The 20,974-nt window shown below is 55.1% G+C and overlaps 1 protein-coding gene across 2 annotated transcripts; it reads right to left on the bottom strand.

Annotated features, from left to right (window-relative positions):
- Nucleotides 1–804: 804 nt before the first annotated feature.
- On the bottom strand, nt 805–20,722 carry E2F2 (E2F transcription factor 2). 2 transcript variants are annotated; one of them, XM_037135935.2, is made up of 7 exons: nt 20,172–20,722; nt 14,798–14,903; nt 12,759–12,978; nt 11,796–11,954; nt 10,423–10,537; nt 8,405–8,597; nt 805–4,061 (listed from the first exon to the last, which is right to left on the bottom strand). In XM_037135935.2, exons 1-7 carry the CDS (start codon nt 20,421–20,423, stop codon nt 3,790–3,792), a joined length of 1,317 nt encoding a protein of 438 aa, XP_036991830.2. In that variant the 5' UTR covers nt 20,424–20,722; the 3' UTR covers nt 805–3,789. The 2 variants fall into 2 exon arrangements, with proteins under 2 accessions (XP_036991830.2, XP_036991831.2); XM_037135936.2 differs by lacking the exon at nt 20,172–20,722 and adding an exon at nt 15,163–15,235.
- Nucleotides 20,723–20,974: the final 252 nt, after the last annotated feature.

Raw genomic sequence — 20,974 nt, 5'->3', positions numbered from 1 at the left:
TTAGCGTCAAGGAAAACTACAAAGACTATTGAACTGGACCTTGAAGAATAGGCAGGAGCCAGTTCAGCTGAAAAGGAGAGAAGGGCATGACGAGGGGAGCGAGCGCACAGCACGTGGAAGGGCTCAGAAGAGAGGAAACGTATTGTTTTGGGGAACTAATATAGAAGTCCCATGTGACTGGGTGGCGAGGAGTGGCCAGTGGGTCTGGAAAATTAGAGCAAGCCAGTTGTAAGGTTGTACATGGACTTTCTGGTCAAGCAAAGGGGGAGATTTCATCCTAAGGGCGGAGAGAAGCCATCCATTAGGCGGGGGAGCGGCATCACCAGAATTGTTTGAGGAGGATCTCTCTGGGGTAGGAGAGGACGTGGCTTTCAAACTTCAGCTGCGTTAAAACCACCTGGAGGGCTTATTAAGCTGTGGTTCTGGGTCCAACCCGCTGAGTTCCTTCTTCAGGTCCTGAGTAGGGCCTGAGAATATGCATTTCTCACAAGTTCCCAAGTAATGCTGGTCTGAGGACCACACTTAGAAAACCACTGCTAGAGAGGCTGAAATGGAGAAGAGTGGGCAGCAGAAAATATTAAAGAAGCTACTGAAATAGCTCAGGTGAGCAGGGAAGGTGCTCCCATTTTAGATCGGGGTGCAGCCGACTTTTTGGTCTTAATGGGGAGATTTCAGGCATGGTAATAAGCTAGTGTGGAAAAGGGAGAAACCAGTCAGTTGGTCAGGATAGTCCCCACACCTGACCTGGCGGAACTAGACCCACAGCTATGACCTTCAGAAAGCACAACAGAGACCAGGTGCCCCAAGTTGCTGTTTAATGCCCAATTATCACACACAGGGAGGTTTACACGGCGCTCATCAAAGTAGGACCCAGGGCAAACGCAGGTCAGAGGTAAGTGACCCATCCAGAGTCCCCGCACCAAGGCCGGGCTCCCTCGGGTTTGTTTGCCCTCGAGACCCATATGCCTCACACAAGGCTTCTTCACTCACCCAGGCTGGCCAGGTTTCTGGTTACTGAGGGTCCTCTCGGGAGAACAGGGTCCCAGGGGACCCTGGAGCACAATGACAAGAACCAGATAGCTGCTTGTAAACAACCCCAAAAGGCTTCCACTTCAAATGTGCTAAGCCACACAACGCTCAGACACAGGACATGAAAACTCTTTCACTAAAGACACTAAACACTGTGCAGAACTGATGCTGGAAACACTTGGGGAGAGAAAATGAAGCCTGAACCTTCCCAGAGCCAGTTTTGTGAGCTTCTTCTCCCCTTTTCCTGTAGCTGTGCTGGCCAGACCAGCACTGCGGTGGGGAGGGGACGCCACTCTGGTCTAGCCAACACTGTCAACGGAAGGGACACGGGAGCATGTCCCTGGTTTTAAGGAATTTCTTAGAATCCGACTCTATCCAACAATGTAATACTACTGGGTTCCCTGGGGCCCTGAGTCTTTGATGTCCCTGGGAACACAGGTGACTTGGGGGCTGAGGAACTTCCTGGCAGAAATAATGTACCTTAGGAAGAAACTGGCTTTTCTTCTGCCCTAGTTTCAATGTTTTCCTGGCCCCTAAAGGAAAAATACCCTTCAAAATGCATTCTTAAAGCACTTCAGTGAACTTGGGGGGGTTTCAAGTGTCACTGGTAAGAAAGAGGCTCAAACTCATTTCCTACACCGAGCCTGAGAATGGGTCTGGGTGGCCCAGCCCCGGGGCCAGGCAGGGGACCACACAGGAGGTGACCGGGGAAGCTGCTCAGGCGACAGGCCTTGGGCCCACGGGGAAGCCCCTGGGTCCAACCCTGCTGCTGGGCATCTGGAGAAAGAGCTTGTATTCCGGCCAGATTTCAGCATTAAACTCATTCCCAGTGGACCCTGCAGGCCTCTTACTCCTTTTTTTCTGATTCAATTCTAGGAGAAAGCTCTAGATAGAGCCCAAGGCATGAAAATCAAACATGCCTGTCCTCAGAGATGGTGAGTGGACAAACGGCAGCCCAGTGGCTCGGCCATCTCCAGCCCCACAGGCCCCGACCAGACCCGCAAGGGCCAAGGTGGTCCTAGGCAGCTGGCTGGGCTGCAAATGCCCCGTGGAGCTGTGGGGGAGGGGAGACCAAAGGCATTTCTGTAAATTATAGGTTAGCCCTGTTTATAGAGCTGGGTGCCTTTGACCTGCAAATGACAGGGCCCAACTGCACCCAGCTGGGCATTAGTTGCCTTGGACCCTGTCCCCCAAACTTCAGAGGCCTATAGATCACTTTGAGAGCAATCACACAAGGCTGAATTCATACTATGAACTAGCTTAATGCTACAAACGTAGGAAAAACAAAGTGCTGCCCAGCTGAGCCCCTGAGAAAACTGCTCCCTGAGGTGGGGAGTGGGCCTCTCAGACCACTGCCCCTGGCCGCCTCCCTCCGGAAGGCACAGCCGTGGTTCAGCCCAGGGCACCCCACCCCGGGCTGGGTGGGGGAGGAGAGCCGACAGCCCCCCACCCAGCTGGGTTACAAGGACAAGGTGGGATGGTCAAGCCCCTGGGGGTTAGGGTGGGGGAGGCCAAAGACCCTAGAACTCCAGGTCTGAAGAGGTAACACGAGCCCATCTCATTAGCTGCCTAGTCTGGTCTGCAGGGAAGACCCTCCATGTCACTTCTGCATTCCTGACAAAAGGAGCCAACATGCCATCAAGTCCTGGTCACCTCTGTCCCTGGGGGTCCATGTGTGAGCTGGGGGGGAAGGGGAAGTCCTTAAAGAATCACCCCCTTTAACAAACGAGGCAAAAAAACCCAAAATCTTTCCAAGGAAGGAGAGGAGGATACCGGCAGCTACAGAGGGGCGTGTTCTGGCAATTTCCGGTCTCATCTCACCCTTCTCTGTTGTGCGGCTGCCCTGTCCCCCAGGTCCTCCATGTGCAACAGCCCCTGTCCCAGGCAAAGGCCCAAGCGGAGGGGCAGTGCCTGCAAGGGCCGTTCAACCTGCTTCTACACTCCTGTCCGCACGTCCTCCGCAGCTCTGCTCTGCATCTCCCCGAGGACCATTTTTTACGTTCTAAGGGAAGGATATAAGGAATTCCACAGGGAGGGAGGCTCCTTATTGGCTGGTCCTGTTTCCCAGGAGCCTCAGTGCCGCCTGAGCTGGGATGGCTCCCTGCAACCACCTCTGGGACAGAGGAGGCCAGGCGGCCACGGCTGGGCCCTCAGCCGCCACTTACTAGAATTAGGAACCTAAGTGCAATGAACGGTCCTGGGACGGCGACTCAGAGACCCAGCTGCCACCACGATGGGGGGTCAGGGAGTTGGCCTGGGTGCCTGCAAGCCCAGGGCTGCCCTTGGACAGCGGTCAGTGTGGGCCTGAGGAGCCTGACCGGAACACGTCCCTGCTAAAACTCAAGGAAGACACATAGACTAAAGTCAACCTGAAATAAATACACAAGGCATTAAGTGCTTTCCAATACATTGAGGGTCCTAATTACCCCTTAGAAGGCCGTGGCAGGGCCTTGCCCCGGACCTAGTCACCTCATCTGTGGCCCTTCACGTGAGAGGTCAGAAGGCTAAATGGGCCTTTGCAGGCCCAGCTTCCACTAGGAAGGACCGTACTCAGACCCTGGCACAATCCTCACCCGCACCCTCCACGACCTTCCCAGGCAGCCTCGGCTGGTGCAGGGGCGGGGGGCAGGAAGGAGAGGAGACCCCCGTACTGGAAGGGTAACACCTAGCGGCCAGTGTCCCAGTGCAGGCAGAGGGCCTGTCAGTCCGTCTGCAAGGAGGTAGAGACAGTGGCAGGCTGCTGGGGGTGGGCAGGGTCACTCAATTAATCAGCAGGTCCCCGAAGTCATAGAAGTCAAAGAGGTCACTGATGCCCTCGCCCTCGTCCAGGCCCCACAGGTAGTCGTCCTGGTCCAAGGGCGGAGAGAAGCTGATCAGAGGCGAGCTGTCTGTCAGCGCTGGGGGCAGGAACTGGTCCTCGGTCTGCTGCAGGAGTGGGTGCGGCAGCTCCAGCATGCTGTCGGTGGCCTCCAGAGGGACGAGGGATGGAGGCAGCGGCAGCACAGCTTCCTGCTGGGAAGTCGGCGACGGTGCTGGAGACAAACAGACGAGGGTCAGGCCCGGCCCTGGTGCCCAGAAGCCTCCGGCCAGGCCCCAGAGCACGGGGGCAGCCCTCCAGCTCTCTGGACGGCCGCGTGCCCTTCTCTTCTCTCCCACTTTGCCGCATCCCACCCTGCCGCACGCCTCACGGCACAGGACACCCTCCCGTTCCTGGCACCAGCCCTGGACACGGCCCTCTTCCTCCCACTCTCTCCTCTGTCCTCCCCCAGTGGGAGGGGCCTCCTGCCCTCAGAACCTGCTCTCTTTCACTGCGATGTCCCTGATATCATTTTCTTTTCTCCTGCATCATCAATTCCTCTCGCTCCACCAGATCGTTCCCGTCCACACCTGGACAGATCTAACAACTCCGTCTTTGACGAACTCTCCTCTCCTGGCCTCACGACTCCAGTCACCAGCCCATGCGACTGCCCCCTTTCGGAGCACAGTTTCTCAAGGGTGGCCTGTGCTCACTGTCATAAGAAATGAACCACCGCCCACTCGGTGGGCTAGGCCGGAAGGCCCAAGAATCCTGGAATTCAGCCCATCTCCCCTGCATCCAATCCGGCAGCAAGCTCCTCTCCACAACCAAGTGAGTTCTCCAAGCTGCCCACCCCCTTCGGTCCATCGCTGTGGTCCTTGTCCCACTGTCTCCTCACCCACACCACTCCTGACCAGCCACCTTGCTTCAGCTCTTGTCCCTTGCCATCTGTGCTCTGATATAAAAGGAACTTAGAGACCTGGCTGGTGTGGCTCAGTGGACTGAGCACCAAGCAGTCTGTGAACTGAAGGTCGCCAGTTTGATTCCCAGTGAGGACCAGGTCCCCAGTAGGGGGCGTGTGAGAGGCAACTGATCAATGGTTCTTTCCCTCTCCTTCTCCCTCCCTTCCCCTCTCTCTAAAAAAGTAAATAAATACATTTTTAAAAAATAAAAGGACTTAGAGTACTAAGTGCAAGTTCTGACGAGGGTCGAGAAGGCCGGGTCTGATCGGGCCCCCGTCTGCCTCCCTCCCACGGTCCACGCTCGCCCACTCTGGCTACACCGGTCACCAGCGGCCTCAGACACCAAGTCCACTTTCACGTACAGGTAAGAAGGTGGTCTGCGACTCAGGCGTGGAGTAGGGCCTGGGACCCCCGTCAAGTGCACCCCGATGCCTGCATTCTCAGCACGTGGCTCATTCCTTAAGGCCCTACCAGGCGCTGTTTTGGAAAGGCAACCAGGCTGGCGTGCCTGACAGCCCGTGAGGAGGAGACGTCCTATGGCTGAGCCCCCGTGTCCCTGCCTCCAACCAGGGGTGGTGACGCAGACCTCAGAGGGTGGCAGAGAGGGCGAGATGCCAAGTGCAGGTGAAGCACGGCTGGCGAGCAAAAGCTCCGCACTGGGTCTGTCGCTGCCCCGTCCGCAGTGACAACGGCCCCATTCACCAAGGGCTCACGGGGCCCGGCTCTGCTCTCCAGGACAGGCAGGTGTCACCTCCATGTGACACTCAAGTGTCAGTGCTGTTACCCCTAGTAAAGATGGGGTAACTGGCCCTGGCTGGGGCGGCTCAGTGGATTGAGCGCGGGCCTGTGAACCATAGGGTTGCCGGTTCAATTCCCAGTCAGGGCACATGCCTGGGTTGCAGGCCAGTTCCCAGCAGGGGACCCATGAGAGGCAGCCGTACATTGATGTTCCTCTCCCTCTCTCCTTCTTTTCCCCTCTAAAGATAAATAAATAAAATCTTTTTTAAAAAAAGATAGGGAAACTGAAGCTCAAAGAAGTCAATTAAGTGTATTCAAATGAAGAAAAAACAAAACAAAACACAAATGTTTGTTCATTGTGCTGTGGAGGCCTGCGGGTGTTATAGGAAGAGGCCTGGCTCGGGAGTGGGGAGGACGTGGGCTCAGATCCCAGCCCCGCCTCACCGGCTGGGGGACCCGGTGCCTCCGTTTCACCAGGAGGAAAAGAAAGGGCCGCCCTCACTGAGCGGCCTGGGGCAGCAGCTGGGCTGACCTGTGAGCGCCTCTGCCGCAGGCCGGACCTTGCTCTCTCTCTCTCTCTCTCTCAGGGTTTGTCACGTTCTCAGGAGAATTGCTCTTTGTCATATCTGTGCCTCCACCACCCCGAGTGGCTCACATTCACTTCTGTGCCTCCCATACTGCACGTAGTAGGTGCACAGTTCACATGAGCCTTCTTAAAAATCACACTCACGCTGTGTCATCTCCATAACCCACCCAATGATCACGAGGGGGTCATGAGTACGGGAGCAGGCTCTGAGGGGCTGAGGTGACTCACCCCCCTCACCAAGTCATGGGAGGCGAGGGGCAGGCGAGTCCCCGGATTTTAACTTCGGTGTTGTCAGCCACATTCAGGTTTACATCGGAATGTCAGCGCCTGCAAGGATGTCTCAGAGGCCAACGGAAATGAAAGCGGTTCGAACTTTGGAGAGCCGCATACTTGTTGACAGTGGAGTGAGAACAGGGTGGGGCACAGGCCTGGAGTAGGAGATAGGCACTGGGAGGTGCCCAGAGGGACAGATGGTTGGTGCGGGGGGAAGCCCTGGTCCCCAGACCAGGCCAGGACACAGGAGAGATCATTAGAGAAGAGTTGGGAGTCTGGGCTGTTGCCCAAGCTCCACCACCAACTTGCTGTGTGACCTTAGACAAGTCACTTGCCCTCTCTGGGCTTCCTTTATTCATATGCAAAATGAAGGGCTGAGTTAGATCAGGGGTGAGCAAACTTCTGTACAAGGCCCATAGTATTTTCAGCTTTGCAGGACACTTATGGTCTCTTGTCACAGTCACTTTCTTTTCTTTTTTCCCCTATAACTCTCACAATGTGAAAACCATTCTTAGCTCATGAACCACATAAAAACAGGCCGAATTTGGGCTGCAGGCAATAGCGTGTCAATCCTTGAGTTACATAAAGAAATGGAACCCAATCTGTATTCTATAGACCCTCCCAAACAGACCTCTTCCATCAGACCTGTTCTAGCTCTGCATTTGTTTTATTGTTTTAAGATTTAATTTTTTATGTTTAGAGAGCAGGGGAAGGAGAGAGAAAAACGGGCAATATATATGTAAGAGATACATTGGTTGCGTCTCACACACACACCTAACTGGGGACCCCCAGCCCACAAACCAGGCATGTGCCCTAACTGGGAATTAAACCGATGAACTCTTGGTTCGCAGGCTGGCACTCAATCCACTGAGCCACACCAGCCAGGGCTCTGCATTTGTTTAAACCCTGGGATTCTACTTAAGGAAACTCTGCTGCTAAAACACATAGAGTGGAACACTGGTCTGCGTAGACTCCAGAATCCTGCCAGTCTGACCCGAGGTGTGATCCCAGCAAACAGCAAAACCCAGGCTGGTGGAGGGGCCTTCCCAGTGTCCCACTCCCACTCCTTGCAGACACCCACCCTCCCTGGGAAGGACCTCTCCCGCCTCTTTCTCCCCGGCAACTGCCTCATGCTACTTCCTGCGAGGCGTAGCCAGCGTTTAGCTGGACCGTCTGCCTCCCAGCCCAGGCTGAGCCAGGATCCCCTGCCTGATTCGTTCTGTTTCCCGCGGAGACAGCCCTGGGCTAGGGATGTGAAGACCAAGGCTCAGGACCCAGCTGTGTCGCCCCCCAGACGGGAGACCTCAGGCAGGCCGCATCACCTCTCTGCCTCGGTTGATTACATCTACCCTGGGAATAAGAAAACCCAGGAGCATTGCTGTGAGGAGTAATGTGAAAATGAGTGTCTCCCAGTAACCTGGCAGAGTCATGGTTCAAAAACCTTAGTTATTATCCAAGAGAGCATTGAGCCTTCCTCAAAAAAAAGAGTATAGTTTCCACTTCCTGTAGGCTGACTGAGCGCAAGAAGCTCTGCTCTTAGTAGCTGTCACAGAAGCCGCAGGACCAGCGGTGGCTGCAATAATCACCGTCACAGCAGCTAGCACTCACTGCCAGGCACAGTTCTAAGTGCTTTCATGTATTCACTCATTTAACTCTCACAACAGCCCATTCAGTGAACACCATTAATTACTAAGACCAACTTACAGATGAGGAAATTGAGGCAAAGAGAGGTTAAATAACTTGTCCAAGACCACATAGCTGGTAAGAAGAGCCGGGATTCAAACCCAGGCCCCCCACTGCCCTGAAGCAGGATCGGCTGGCCAGGGCAGGCTGATGCATACGTGAGACAGCAATGCACACGTGCTTTATGGCGTGTAGAGTGCAGTGCACACACACGGGGGAGGACTATATCCTCTGCTGCTGGGTAGAAGGTCAATACCCAACAACTGCTGATGTGGAGGAGGAAGCTAAGGCTGGTGGCTCTCCCCACCTCCTATTCCCCTGGACAGAGGGCCCTACCTGGGGATGCCGTGGGTTCCAGAATGCCAGGGTTGGTGCTGCTGCTGGGCTGGGCAGAGTCGGGGCTGGGGCTGAGGGTGGACGTGGAGGGGATGGGCTCCTTGGCAGGGCTATCTGGTTCCTGCATCTCCTCCGGGCACAGGTAGACTTCGATGGGCCCCTGCGTGCTCTTCAGGTATATCTGCAGGTTCTCCTGGAGGAGGAAGAGAAGCCAGGCCATGGCTCTGGGCAGCTGGACACTTACTCAGGGGTCAGTGCACATGGATGGACACACGTGGCTCCCACCACTCACGAGAGCAAGCTCAACCCCTGAGCTGGGCACGGAGGCCTGCCCCGTCTGGCCCGCAGTGACATCTGCTGCTTCCACCCGCCTGGCTCCCGGGCCCCCTTCTTTCAGGGAGAATGCCTGGATTTTCCTTCAGGAAATCCCTCTATCCCCACTCTCAAGCTCCAATGGGTGAGCTTGGGATGCAGGACGAGAAAGTCCGAAGGACAGTAACTGGTGCAGGGTGGCACGTGACTCAGGCCAGTCAACCAGCATCAGGCCCAGGGCCTGGCAGCAGAGGCCCCCTTCCCACTGGGGTTGCCCAGCTGGTATCACGAAGGCTATCTTTGCTACAAGCGGGGAGCCCACCCGGGAGCAGAGTCAGCACAGAGAGCGGCACAGTGAGAGATGGAGAGCGTGAGGCGGACTTAAAGTCAGGGGCGAGCCCCTGCAGTCTCCCCAGCCTCCCCCAGGACCTGTCGCTCAGCTCCCTCTTCCACTCGCTGAAGCCAGTGGGACTTATCTTTCTGCTACTTGTAACCATGAGTCCTGATACACGGCTTTCCCATCCTCGCCTCCTGTCTACCATATACCAGCAGCTTCAGCCACAGCTGACTGCACACACGTGCCACTCCGACACGCACTCAGCTCCCCAGGCCGGGGCTCCCGCAGCGCCCTCCTCCCCCACTCCGCTGGCAAAATCCTATGCAATGGATAGGTTTGCACAGTGACAGGTGATTACTAAGCTTAGTGTGGCGATCATGTCATCAGGTGTACAAATGTTGAGTCATTGTACTGTACACCCGAAACTGATACAATATTGTATACCAACTATATGTGGTAAATGACTTGATTTTTAAAATCCTCTTCATCCTTCAGGACCCAGTTTAACTGTCACCACCGATGCCTGCTTCCTCCAACTCTCCTTCCTCCTGGCCCTCAAAGCCCATCTTCAGTCTATGACCCTCGGCCTGCTTTGGTCTTTTAGGTTCTGAGCTCCTCCAAGGTGGTGAAGGCAGGGCCTTATTTATCTTCATGTTCTTCCATTAAACAAACTATTTCTTGAGCCTTTATGAGGCTCTGGGTTGGGGTACCACAGGAGGGGAACGCACTTTTTGTGGAGTGGACACTCTAACGGACAAAACAGACTATTGCCATGGAAGCACCAAGATATTCTGGTGTGGTGGGAAAGCACAGGTGGTTATGAATTCTAGGGGTGATCAGGGAGGGCTTCTCGGTGGAAGTGACATTTGAGTTGAGACTTGTAGGCTCAATGGCAGTAAACCAGGGGGAGAGAGGGAAGAGTATTTCGGCTGGAGGGAACAGCAGGTGTGAAGTCCTGTACTGCGGACAAGCTTACAGCAGTGGGGACCTGCAGGCAGGCAGGCAGGTGGCTGGCGAGGTCAGAGTGCAGAGGGCCTCACAGGGAGTGTTAAGAATTTCGGTCTTTAACCTAGAACAGCATGGTTAGCATTGAAGGATTATTGTGAGCGCTACCACTGCTGTGTGTGGTCACATGTGTGTGTGTGAACAGACACACAGGGGCTGGTGGGATGCAGAGAGCAACCAGAAGCAGAGGTTTTCCTCTGGCCAGAATCTCTCGCCCTTCCCAGCTTCCGTCATTTCTGCCCCAGCTCAGGGCCTGCTGTGGGCACTGGCAAGGCCTGGGGGAGCTGGGGCTGGGCAGGGCCAGGGCCTGCAGAGCTGCCCAGGACCCCCTAACCCTGCTCCCCACCAAATGCCCTCTGCTCACCTCACTCTTGTCGGGCACTTCCAGCCTCGTCTGCGGAGGGGCCTTGACAGCGATCACTGTCTGTTCCTTAAAGGTGCCAATAGCGCGGATGTCCTGGTAAGTCACGTAGGCCAGTGTAGGGGCAGCAGAGTCAAGGGAAGTCAAAATCCACACCCTCAGCCCCCGAGGCAGGGATCCCACCCCCCATCTCCTAAGCCTGTGAACGTTCTTCCTCACACCTTCTACACCTTAGAAACAACCCCACGCTGTAACCTGTTCTGTTAATATCATAAGCTACTTTGGATCTCTTTAGAAAGCAAACAAAGGTATAAATCATGTTTTTAAATGCTGCCTTTTATCAGGTTTTTTTTAACATAAAGGCTTCATCACTTAAACTAGAGAAGGCAGGAAGACATGTCTTATTTCTTGAAATTTCTCACAATGCCTAGCACCCTTCCAAATATACAAGGTCATATACAAAAAAAAAAAAAAACAATTAGGCCCTGGCTGGTGTGGCTCAGTGGATTGAGTGACGGCCTGGGAACCAAAGGGTTGCCAGTTCGATTCCCAGTCAGGGCACATGCCTGGGTTGCGGGCCAGGTCCCCAGTGGGGGGCATGCGAGAGGCAACCACACATGGTTGTTTCTCTCTCTCTTTCTTCTCCCCCTCTCTCTATAAATAAATAAATAAACAAATTCTTCTTTAAAAAATAAGTAAATAAATAAATATTAGGTTCAACCATATAAGGCTGCTGTTTTTGTAGATAAAAAATGGTTCAATACCAACAATTTCTCATGGATCAGCCAAATAGTCAGGAAGGACTTGTACCCACATCAGAACTGTCTATGGTGATACACTGAGAGGAGAAAAGCAGGATACGCAATGTCACGCACAGCAGTCACACACTGTATTCAAACATAACCCATGGCCCTGGCTGGTGTGACTCAGTGGATTGAGTGCGGGCCTGCAAACCAAAGTGTCGCGGGTTCGATTCCCAGTCAGGGCACATGCCTGGGTTGCGGGCCAGTATGGGGGTGGGGGTGGGAGAGGCAACCACACATTGATGTTTCTCTCCCTTTTTTCCTCCTTCCCTTCCCCTCTCTTTAAAAATAAATAAATTCTCTAAAAAAAAAAAGACATAACCTGTGGAAGGTTCAAGAACAATGGCTATGTTGCAGTGGCAGCTATTTCTTTCTTTTCTCCATTTTGCAGATTTAAAGAAATGCACTTGTCTTACTTTTACTATGAGAAAGTCACTTCAGTAGAACCAAGAGGAGAAGCCGCCCGTAAAGGGAAACATGGATACGCCAGCCCCTGAGGGAGGCGCCGCATCAACTCTGGGTGTGCAGCAGGCCCCCACTCTCCGACAGCCTTCTCCTGACCAAAGAGGATATTTCTTGTTGGCCTTGTCCTCCGTCAGGTGCTTGAAGTTCTGAGAGCAGCTCTGGATGAGCTGGTCCAAGGCCTGCTCCGTGCTCATCAGCTCCTTCAGCTCCTGCCCCAGCTGCTGCTGCCTCCTGGGCCCAGTGGGGTCTTCAAATATTCCCCTGCCTCTGGGAACAGAGCAGCCCCCCAGTGTCAGTCTCAGTCCACACCCAGGGGCCCCAACCTGAGGGCTGCAGGGCCCAGCTGCACAGATGGTGCACAACCCCAGAATGAGACCGTTCACATGGTGTACGATGGTGCTCCTGGGTTGTGCAAATCAGCTCCCAGGGAGCTGCCAGAGACCGAGTCTTGATGTTTGGGGGTTGGGCTAGGGAGAAGAAATAAATCAGAGCGTGACCTCACTTGCGGGAGGCTTTCAACTCTGTCCACTCTATGCCCCGGCCTCCCGCAAATGGCAGGGAAGCTAGAATGACCTCAATCCTGACCTGCCTGCCTGGGTTCTCTTAGGGTTCAGGCCAGAGGCTGCAGGTCTGCTCTTTAAGACCTTGTGGAAGTGAGGAGAGAAGCCTGGAGTCCTCACATCTCTGAGCCGCAAGGAGCTTAGGTTATTACTGCTCAGCAACTGGGGGACTTTCCTACACTAGAAGAGTGAAATCTTGGGGCCTCTGACTCAAGAGGATACAGTCCTCTTGGCCTTTATGCCCCTAGAAAGCGTCCTCCACGCTGCCCTGTCACACTCTCCCAGTACTGCTCCAGCACGTACACCTGCTCTTCCGCTCCAGTCTTAGTACACTGGCTCCGCCCCCAGCTTCTACGCCTGGTGGATGTTGCTCGTGGTCTGCTCCGAGCACTTGTGCCCATTGGATGCTCTCGGCCCCACCCCCGACTTCAACACCCACTGGATATTGCTCCTGTTTCCACCCGCAGCACCTGCACCCATAGGTGCCGCCAGCCCCAGCTCAGGCACTCACACCCACTGGATGTTGTTCTTAGCCTTCTTGCGGATGAGCTGGATGCCCTCCAGCACGTTGGTGATGTCATAGATGCGCCGCTTCTGCACGTCCAGCACCTCCGCAGCCCAGTTCAGGTCCAGGACCCCGTCCTTGGACTCGCTCAGGAGGTAAATGAACTTCTTGGTGAGCAGCCCCAGGGATGTGTCATACCGAGTCTTCTCCCCCGGGGACTTGGGCGCTGAGGAGGGAAGGGGCGTGGTCAGTGCTGAGAGAAGGCCAGCCTGGGGAGCCTCCTTCAGGGACCGGGACCCACTCAGTACCAGCCTTCACAAGAGCCCCCACTTTCCAGCAACACAGCACTGTGAGTCGGGGGGGGGGGTGTCACTCACTGCCATTGTCCAAACAGGGAGCCTCACACCTAGAGAGCGAAAGCGATCGGCTAAGGTCTCACAGTCAAGGGCAGTGTCAGGGCTCAAACCAGACATCCTAACCCCTGGTACAGAGCACCTTTCCACCACAGCTCAGGGCAGCCACGTCACCACCACCACCGCCGATGATGACAATGACAAACGTGTACTGTGTGTAGGTCATTGTGCTAAGCACTTTCAACACACAACAAAAATAGTCCCTACAACACCCTAAAAATTTGGTGCATAACCATCCCCATTTTACAGATGGGTATACTGAGGCACGGACAGGTTACGTAACATGCTCACCTCACTTGGCTAGAAAGTGGCAAAGCTGGGACTTAAACCCAGACAGTGTAAATGTAAGCCTTCCTTCTTAACAACATTGTCCTATCCCGCCTGTTATGTCAGAAATCTGGAGTTAGGATAGGGAGCGAATGACAAGCTTGGGTTTGAGAACGTTCTTACAGACTTGCCTTTTCTTTCTGTGTGCTCCAGTGGGGCAGGTTCGTGAAAAAGGTCCCTTTGTTAATGAAGCTGATGTCACAAGACCACATCTCAGCTGCAGCATCTTAAACCACAAGAGGACTTCTGCAATCAAGTGACTTGCAAGTCACCCAGCAAGTTAGTGTCCAAACTAGTTCAGGAAACTGAGTTCTAGAGAGTCTCAGATTCCTCTAGAAGGGGACCTTAGGATCCCTTAACATAAAGATGACACGTATTTGGCACACGGGTTGCTTTTTTTAACTTTTGCACTCAGGGCAGGCATCACTAATGGATCAATGCACTTAGGATCCTTCCATAAAGAGCTCTGGGCAGCTTCTACCCATCAATAGGAAAGGACACTTTCTGCTACTCACGATCTAGCTGTACCTCGTTTTACAGATGAGATACCTAAGGTTCACACAGGAGGAATGGCCAGTTGGGTCAGGGCACAGCTCTGCCTGGACCCCCAAGATTCCTGACCCTTATGCTTCCCACCCAGTCACATACCTTTTTTGTTGGGTCTCTGACCCCCCAAATTAGCATTTCCTCCTAACACAGGGTCTGAAACTCCCACTCTAACCAGAATGACTGCAGACACTAAGGCGGAAAATCTCTGCAACTTAGCTTTAGGAAGTCACTGCCTGGGCAGCCCCTGGATCTTAAAAAACTCGGAGGTAGCATGAGTTGGATTAATCCCAGCTTCACTTCCCCTTGAATCACTTATTTAGCTCTCTGTCTGCATGTGGAGGGAAGAACCTGCTCCTCTCTGAGCCGGATTCTCTCAGAGAAAAGGTCAGATTGGACTAAGAAACTTTAAAAACAGTCAGCTCCCAAACAGACTGTCCGTCACCCTGTTCGGCACCCAAGGGCAGAGGTGTGAGAGAAGCAGTACAAGACTGGGCTGCAGTCCTGTCTCCACCTGTCAGCAGTGTGACCTTGGGCAAGGCACACGAGCTCTGAGTCTCAAGTCGCTTATCAGTCAAAGGAGGGTAATCCGACCCATCTGGCGGGGTCCATGGAGCGAACACGCAGCAAACAGTTCTGTGCACCAGGAAGTGTGCTACAAATATTACTCCTGATGATCTGGGCGGGGCTGCTGCCCTGGGCCCCTGCCCACCCCGCCGCCAGTCTCCTGCCCCCAGGTGACCCATCAGTACCACTCACTTTTAGGGCTGGGGAGGCCATCCACTCTAATGTGCTTCCTCTTGGGAGTCTGGAATTCCAGGACCGCGGGCCTCCCGATCCCCTCCAGGTCCAGCTTCCTTTTGGCCTTGCAGAGAGAGAAGGGAGAGAGGCAGAGTTTGAGAATCATTCCCCCCTCAGCCCTTCCCCAACGTGGGGCCAAAGCACTGAGGCCACCAGCAGCTACTTCCTGCCTCAGTTTACCCCCAGTCCTGGTGAAATATCACTGTACTTGGTGAGGAAATATCAATGACCTGACAAGTGACCTTTCAGGGGAAGGAAGTCCTATTTTCTGAGAGGCACACAACACTCCCATCCTCTGAGGCCCAGGCACGTGCAGACCTTACCAAAGTCAGTGTGACCATAAGGTGGGAGTTCCTTAGTAACAGGCTACAGGGTCACTTCTAAATCTGCCCCCTCCCCCTACGCACAGAGGATAATGCAGGAAGGAGTGGGTGGGGCCTAAACCACATCAGACTGGGGAGAGCACCCCCTCACCGCCCCCCCCCAAGCAGCTGGCCCAGCCAGACTGGGTGCCCATCACGGCCCCACAGCTGGCCCTTATCAGGGTGGGGCCGGGCATCCGCCCAGGCCCAGGGGACTTCCTGGATTGGTGCCACAACCCAGGGAGGTGCCCACATCGGGAAGCCGTGCAAACATCCCCCACCCCGATGTTTGGGCTCCAGCTCAAGGGCTCCAGGGCCTCCTGAATAGACTCCACTTGCCATTCTTTCTTAGTGGAGACGGGCAGACAATGAATCCTTCCCCTACGTCTTAAGGACAAGCAGCTGAGGTCCCCTGCTCCCCCTCCCTGTTCCCGCCAAGCTTGGGAAACACCTGCTGGGGAAATCAAACCGCAGACCCATCTGCTCCTCTACACCCCACTGCCGCCCAGCCCCAGCCAGGCCCAGAAGCTGCGCTGGCCCGGAAGGGGCCTCGGTCCTGGTTAGGGTTGGGCAGGGGCAGGGCTAGGGCACTGGGGCACTGGGGCGCTGGAGTCAGAGCCCTGGGCCCGCACCTCCCAGCTCCTTCCCAGGCACACACAACTCAGAGAAATGCCCCACAACTAGGAACCTGTTTCCTCCTCTGTAAAATGGGGCAGAAAAATACCTCCACCAAGGGGCCAGTGTAAGAATTCAAGATAAACCTCTCAGCCTGAGGCTCGGCCCGCAGTGGATGTTCAGGAAACGCAGAGTCCCTACTCTAAAATCCAATCTCAGCCTCTTCCTTGGCACACACTTCTGGGGGTCACTGAGCCTATGTTCTTCCTATTTTCTGTCCCAACCAGTCACCCCTACCTACTCTGGTTGGGACAGAGAGGCCTATTTTAACCTTTGGTAGTGAAGTCATGCTCGGCAGGGCTGAGAGTTCTAACCGCTACTGAGCACAGCTGGGCTGGCAGGTGTGGGAGGCGAGGACAGTTCTTGCTCTATGTGCCCCTCCCCCACACACACCTCCTCCAGGAAGTCTTCCTGGATTGATCCAAGGAGCAATGCCCCCTGGTTTGAGGAGCCTAGATATGATATTTCTCTCCACCACACCTACCCAGATGTGGACATGGTCCAAATGCCTCCCTGCTCATTCCTCTTGAAGTCTCTCTGGAATATTCATTGTCTAACCTCCCAACTGGTAACATCCTAGATTCTAGGGAAGATGACCTGCTCTGGCCCCATCTTGTCTCTAGAGAAAGGCCCGATCATCTGCTGAAACCTTCCACATGCCCTGGTCCAAGCCTGAACATTCATCACCTCACTGAATCTTCCCAACACCACTATCCCCATTTTACAGCTAAAGTAACTGAGACTCGGCAAACTCCGAGGCCTTTATCGATCCTAATCAAGGTTATTGATCCCAGAACCCTTCATCCAGTCCTCAAAAGGAAGCCAAGGGCAGGGAGAAAAAGGGAAGTCAGGCCGAGTTCTGTCGGAGGCAGAGGTGGGGCGACCCAGAATCTCCCAGCCCCACCCACCTCCCCTACCTGGCAGAACATACCAGGAAGGACCTCACTACCTGCAGAGTGGGGAGAAATGGGGCAGGACCTTAAAGAGAGTCCCTGTGAAGAGCCTGTCCCCTGCTCATCGGTCCTGCGACATCAGTGTTGGCAATCTCTCTTGGTAGAGAAGTGGAGACTCAGAGAGGCTAAGCCACGTGCCCCAAGGTCACACAGCTGAAGGGAAGAGCCGGTTTGAACCCAGGACTGACTGATTCCAAAGCCACACAGCAGGCTTCCTCAGCTCCATCCCACACACATTCCCTCAGAATCTGCTGGAATCTGGGCCAACGCCTGGATGTACCCACCTGCCTCCATCACTTTACACACATACACACATACACACGCACACACATACCAGCCCCTCTTCTCACTCTCACCCTTATCCTGCACTCTGAGTCCCTAAGCAGCAAGGTGTCCCCCACCCAAGGATATCTCTCTGACACCTTTGTGTGCTGCCCAGAGGAAGGTCAGCACGTGGATGTTCCTGAGCCTGCAGAGCAGAAGTGGCCGAGGACAAGCCCAGGAGGAGGACCAAGGAGAGGCTGAGCACAAACCTTGGAGCCAGGCCCACCTGGGTTCCCCTCTAGCCCTCCTCCCCCCCTCTTAGCCGGGCGAGCTGAGCAAGTCAGCTGACCTCTTGCATCCTACCCGTGAAGTGGGGCTAAGCCACTGGACCTCTGCTGTGGATTCTGTGAGACAGTGCAGCAAAGCGCTTTGTGCACTCGGGGGAGCTGCTGTCACTAAAACTCCAGAGGCAGCCGAAGAGGAAAAGTTCAGAGGTCAGCTGAAAAGATAGGGATGTGCCAAGAGCAAAAGTCTGGGACCACACCCAGAGGCCAGGTTGGCTCTGACCTGGGCCCTCTTAGGTCGCCCCTTGGGCTGCTTCTTAAAGGCCGGCTTAAAATTCGAAGCCACCCAGCCAATCCTGAGGGAGAAGAACAGAGGTCCTTTCTAATGCAGCCCCAGAAGTGAGAGAGCCAGACACAACCCCACATCCAGACCCCAGCGTGGGAGTCGCACCCTTGCCTCTCAGCCTACGTTTCCTCATCCCAACCGTCTTGCAGGGTTGTTCATTAAAATGTTCACTTTCTTGCATGGTTCTCAGAGGAAATTTGAAAAATACAGAGGAATTCAAAGGAAAAGAGAACAGTGCAGAATCCTGCCCTCTTCCCAGGTTCCTGCAGGTATGAAGACAACGTGCAATGCCTGGCCGGAGCAGCCACCCAACGAACAACCATCCCAAGCCTTCTGCACAGAATGGCAGAAAAAGCACTAGACAGAGAGCGCAGAGACCTGGGCTCTGCCCTTCATTCTGCCATTGAACTTGGTTCCATCCCTGGGCAGTGCCTGAGGTCCCTTTAAACAGCAGCAGCTCACTGACAAATCCTGCTCACCCTGCACTTTGCAGCCTGGCCGCAAAGCAAGCGGCCACACCCAGGGTTGGGTTTGGAGCTACTCCAGGTCACACCCTACAGAATGAGTAAGCAGGGGGCCAAGGCCTGCCCACAGGGCCAGGGGCACCAGGCATCTGAGGACTGACAGGCAAGAGGGAGCTCTGGGCCGGGTAGGCCTTTAGGGTGGTCTGATGGGAAGAGACTCTACCACCTCTTGGCTTGTTACTTGGAAGAGTGACTTCACGTCTCTGCTCAGTTTCCTCATCTGTAAGATGCCTCATCCCAGGCATCTTGACAAAGATAATGAATGCGAAGAGTGCCAAGCAGTGCCTGGCACCCAACAGGCTTCAGTAAAAGAGAGCCATTCTTGCTGTGATTAATGAGCCCCTCTTTGGAGAGAAGTACAAACAGATGCACCCGGGCTCCTCTGGGAGAGAAGCAGTTCAAAACCACAGCTGTTACTGAAACTCTGCCTGGGCGCCTGAAAGCAGCTGGCCAGAGGAGACGGGGCCAGCCACTGAGCCCCTTCCCAGGATGCACCCAGCTTCTAAGTCAGGCAGTGCCGGGCAAAGTCAAGGCTGCAGAGAAGAGACTGATGACCACCTGCCTGTGGCATCATACATCTCCCTGTATGACCTTGCACAGGTCGCATCCCCTCTCTGAGCCTCAGTTTCCCCCTACTGCCATCTACTTCACAGGGTTCAAAATTGTTTTAGGCTGTAAAACGCCAAACACATGGCAGAAACCCAGTCCCAGTTATCCTTGACCTATCAAATGGGACTAGCTCCCCCACCTTCTTCCTCCTAGTTGGAAATAACACGAGGAAGGGCCTCTGAATAGGGCAAAGCCTAGAATATGGCCAAACACAATTCCAATAGCAGGGAGTGAAGGCTCCGCCAGCATCCAGAAATGGCTGGGTCTGTGCCTGTTGATTGACACAGGTCTGACCAGGTGCCTCTAGGGGCTGGTCTTCCCTCAACCTGTATTTATTCATCACTCACAACTAAGCAAACCTCCAACACTCGCTCCCTGGAGCCTACTCCCAAAACCCAGCACCTGGAGCTGGAAGGGACCCGAGATCAGATAGCTCCACAGCTACTCCACACACATACACATTTACAAGAAAACGAAACCGGGGCTAAGACTTGTCCAAGGACACACAGTGAATTAGTGGCAGTTAAGACCAGAAGGCAAGCTCTCCAACCTCCCCCCTTCCCCTAGGGCTTTTCCCACTCCACCCTCACCCTATGGTTGTTCAGATTCTCATGGGCTCCAGCCAGGAATTCCACTCCCACGAAACACACCCTTGTGCCCAGTGTGCTACACTTCAGGCTCTCCCTGGCAACAGGCTTGGGGGCTTAAGGAGGGAACAGTCCATCTGAACAGGAACCCCGGGGAGCTGCCCCCAACTTGCACCTGCTGCTGGCTGTCTGGGAGGGAAGACTGGGCCTGGGGGAGGACCCAGGGCACATAATTAGGAGCGAGTTGGCTGGCTGGAAAATTTGGAGTCTGTCCAAGCCATACTCCACTGAGAAGACACCCCCACCCCCATTTTAAAGTCCCTACAGTATCCGCAGACCTAGCTTTGTGCCGGCACAATAGCAGGTGCCCAGTACTGGTTACTGAGCCAAACAATGAATGAAGAATGAATGAATGACAACAAAGTTGGCTCCCTGGACTTCCCCAAGGTCACATAGTGCAGGAGGGATGGAGGGATGGATCGCCGCACTGCCAACCCAGTGTTCATTCCACTCCATTCCAATGTTATTTCACCTCGAGTTTGAAAATCAAGGGCTCTTCTCCACGGGGGGCATTGAATTGTTCTGGAAGCTGAAAGCTCCCCTTCTCCCTCCCCAAACTCCACCTGCTTCACTCAAACCGGGTCCCGGGCGCCTCTCCCTCCTTGACCACAAACGGAAAGCATAGAGGGAAGCGGTTAGCGGGGTGTGGAAGGGGTCCCCAGAATTACCGGCAACCGGCCAGCCGGCACGCATCGCACAGCTTGGCCCTCCGGTCCGTGGGGGGTGGCGTCGAGGCAGGTGCCGGGCACGGCGGCCGGAGGCACAGTCTGCGGGTACAGCGACGTGTAGTAGGTGGTGGTGACCGGGCAGAGCTGGGGGCTGCGGAGGCCGGGTGGCCACAGTTCGGTGGGGCTCATCGCGGGCAACCCCTTCAGAGACGGCCCAGAGGCCGGAGCCAAGGCCTGGGGCCCTCGCAACATGGCGAGCGCAGAGCCCCCTCCCCTGGCGCACCCGCGGGCACCAGCGGGCTCCCGAGCCAGCGGCGACTCACAGGGCCCGCGGCATGGTGCGGAGGCTCCAGGAAGCGGCCAATGGACGCATGCGGGGCAAGGCCAGACCCTCCCCTCCTGGCCCGCGGCCCAGCAGAACAGCGCTTGGAGATCTCCGCTTGGAGATCGCCCCGCGGCTGGGGCTGCCCCGCCCCAAGGGCTGCGGCGACCCGCGACGGCCCCACGCCCCTGAAGGCCTCGGTGTCTAGGGCGCAGCGCCTAGGGGTCTCTGGCGTACCCGCGGGCTCGACCGAGACGTGATGCGCTCGGACGGGGTAGGAGGACCGATTGCACCGACTCTCTCTCGCCTTGCTCTGTAGTCCCTGAGCCTTTCTCTGCCTCTTTTTTTCCTTCTTCTTCTTTTTTTTTTTTTAGCGCCAAACTGCGTGCCGCGAAATTCGGATCTCCCGCGGAAAATGCTGAGCTTCTGTTGGTCGCTGCAACAAGCATAGGCTCCACCCCCTGGAAAAGACCCATCCCCC

Source organism: Artibeus jamaicensis, unplaced genomic scaffold, assembly GCF_021234435.1.
Source record: "Artibeus jamaicensis isolate MK-2021 breed Jamaican fruit bat unplaced genomic scaffold, CSHL_Jam_final scaffold_847, whole genome shotgun sequence".
NCBI lineage: Eukaryota > Metazoa > Chordata > Mammalia > Chiroptera > Phyllostomidae > Artibeus > Artibeus jamaicensis.
Note: the sequence above shows the minus strand (reverse complement) of the source record. Positions and strands in the feature narration are given on the sequence as shown.

Excerpts from the sequence above, each read along its gene's own strand:
- E2F2 (XM_037135935.2), bottom strand. The coding sequence starts at position 20,423 with ATGTTGCGAGGGCCCCAGGCCTTGGCTCCGGCCTCTGGGCCGTCTCTG. Across the intron at positions 12,979-14,797 it reads TGGCCTCCCCAGCCCTAAAA|CGCCCAAGTCCCCGGGGGAG; the intron begins GTGAGTGGTACT and ends TTCCCTCCTCAG. Across the intron at positions 4,062-8,404 it reads GGAACCCACGGCATCCCCAG|CACCGTCGCCGACTTCCCAG; the intron begins GTAGGGCCCTCT and ends GTTTGTCTCCAG.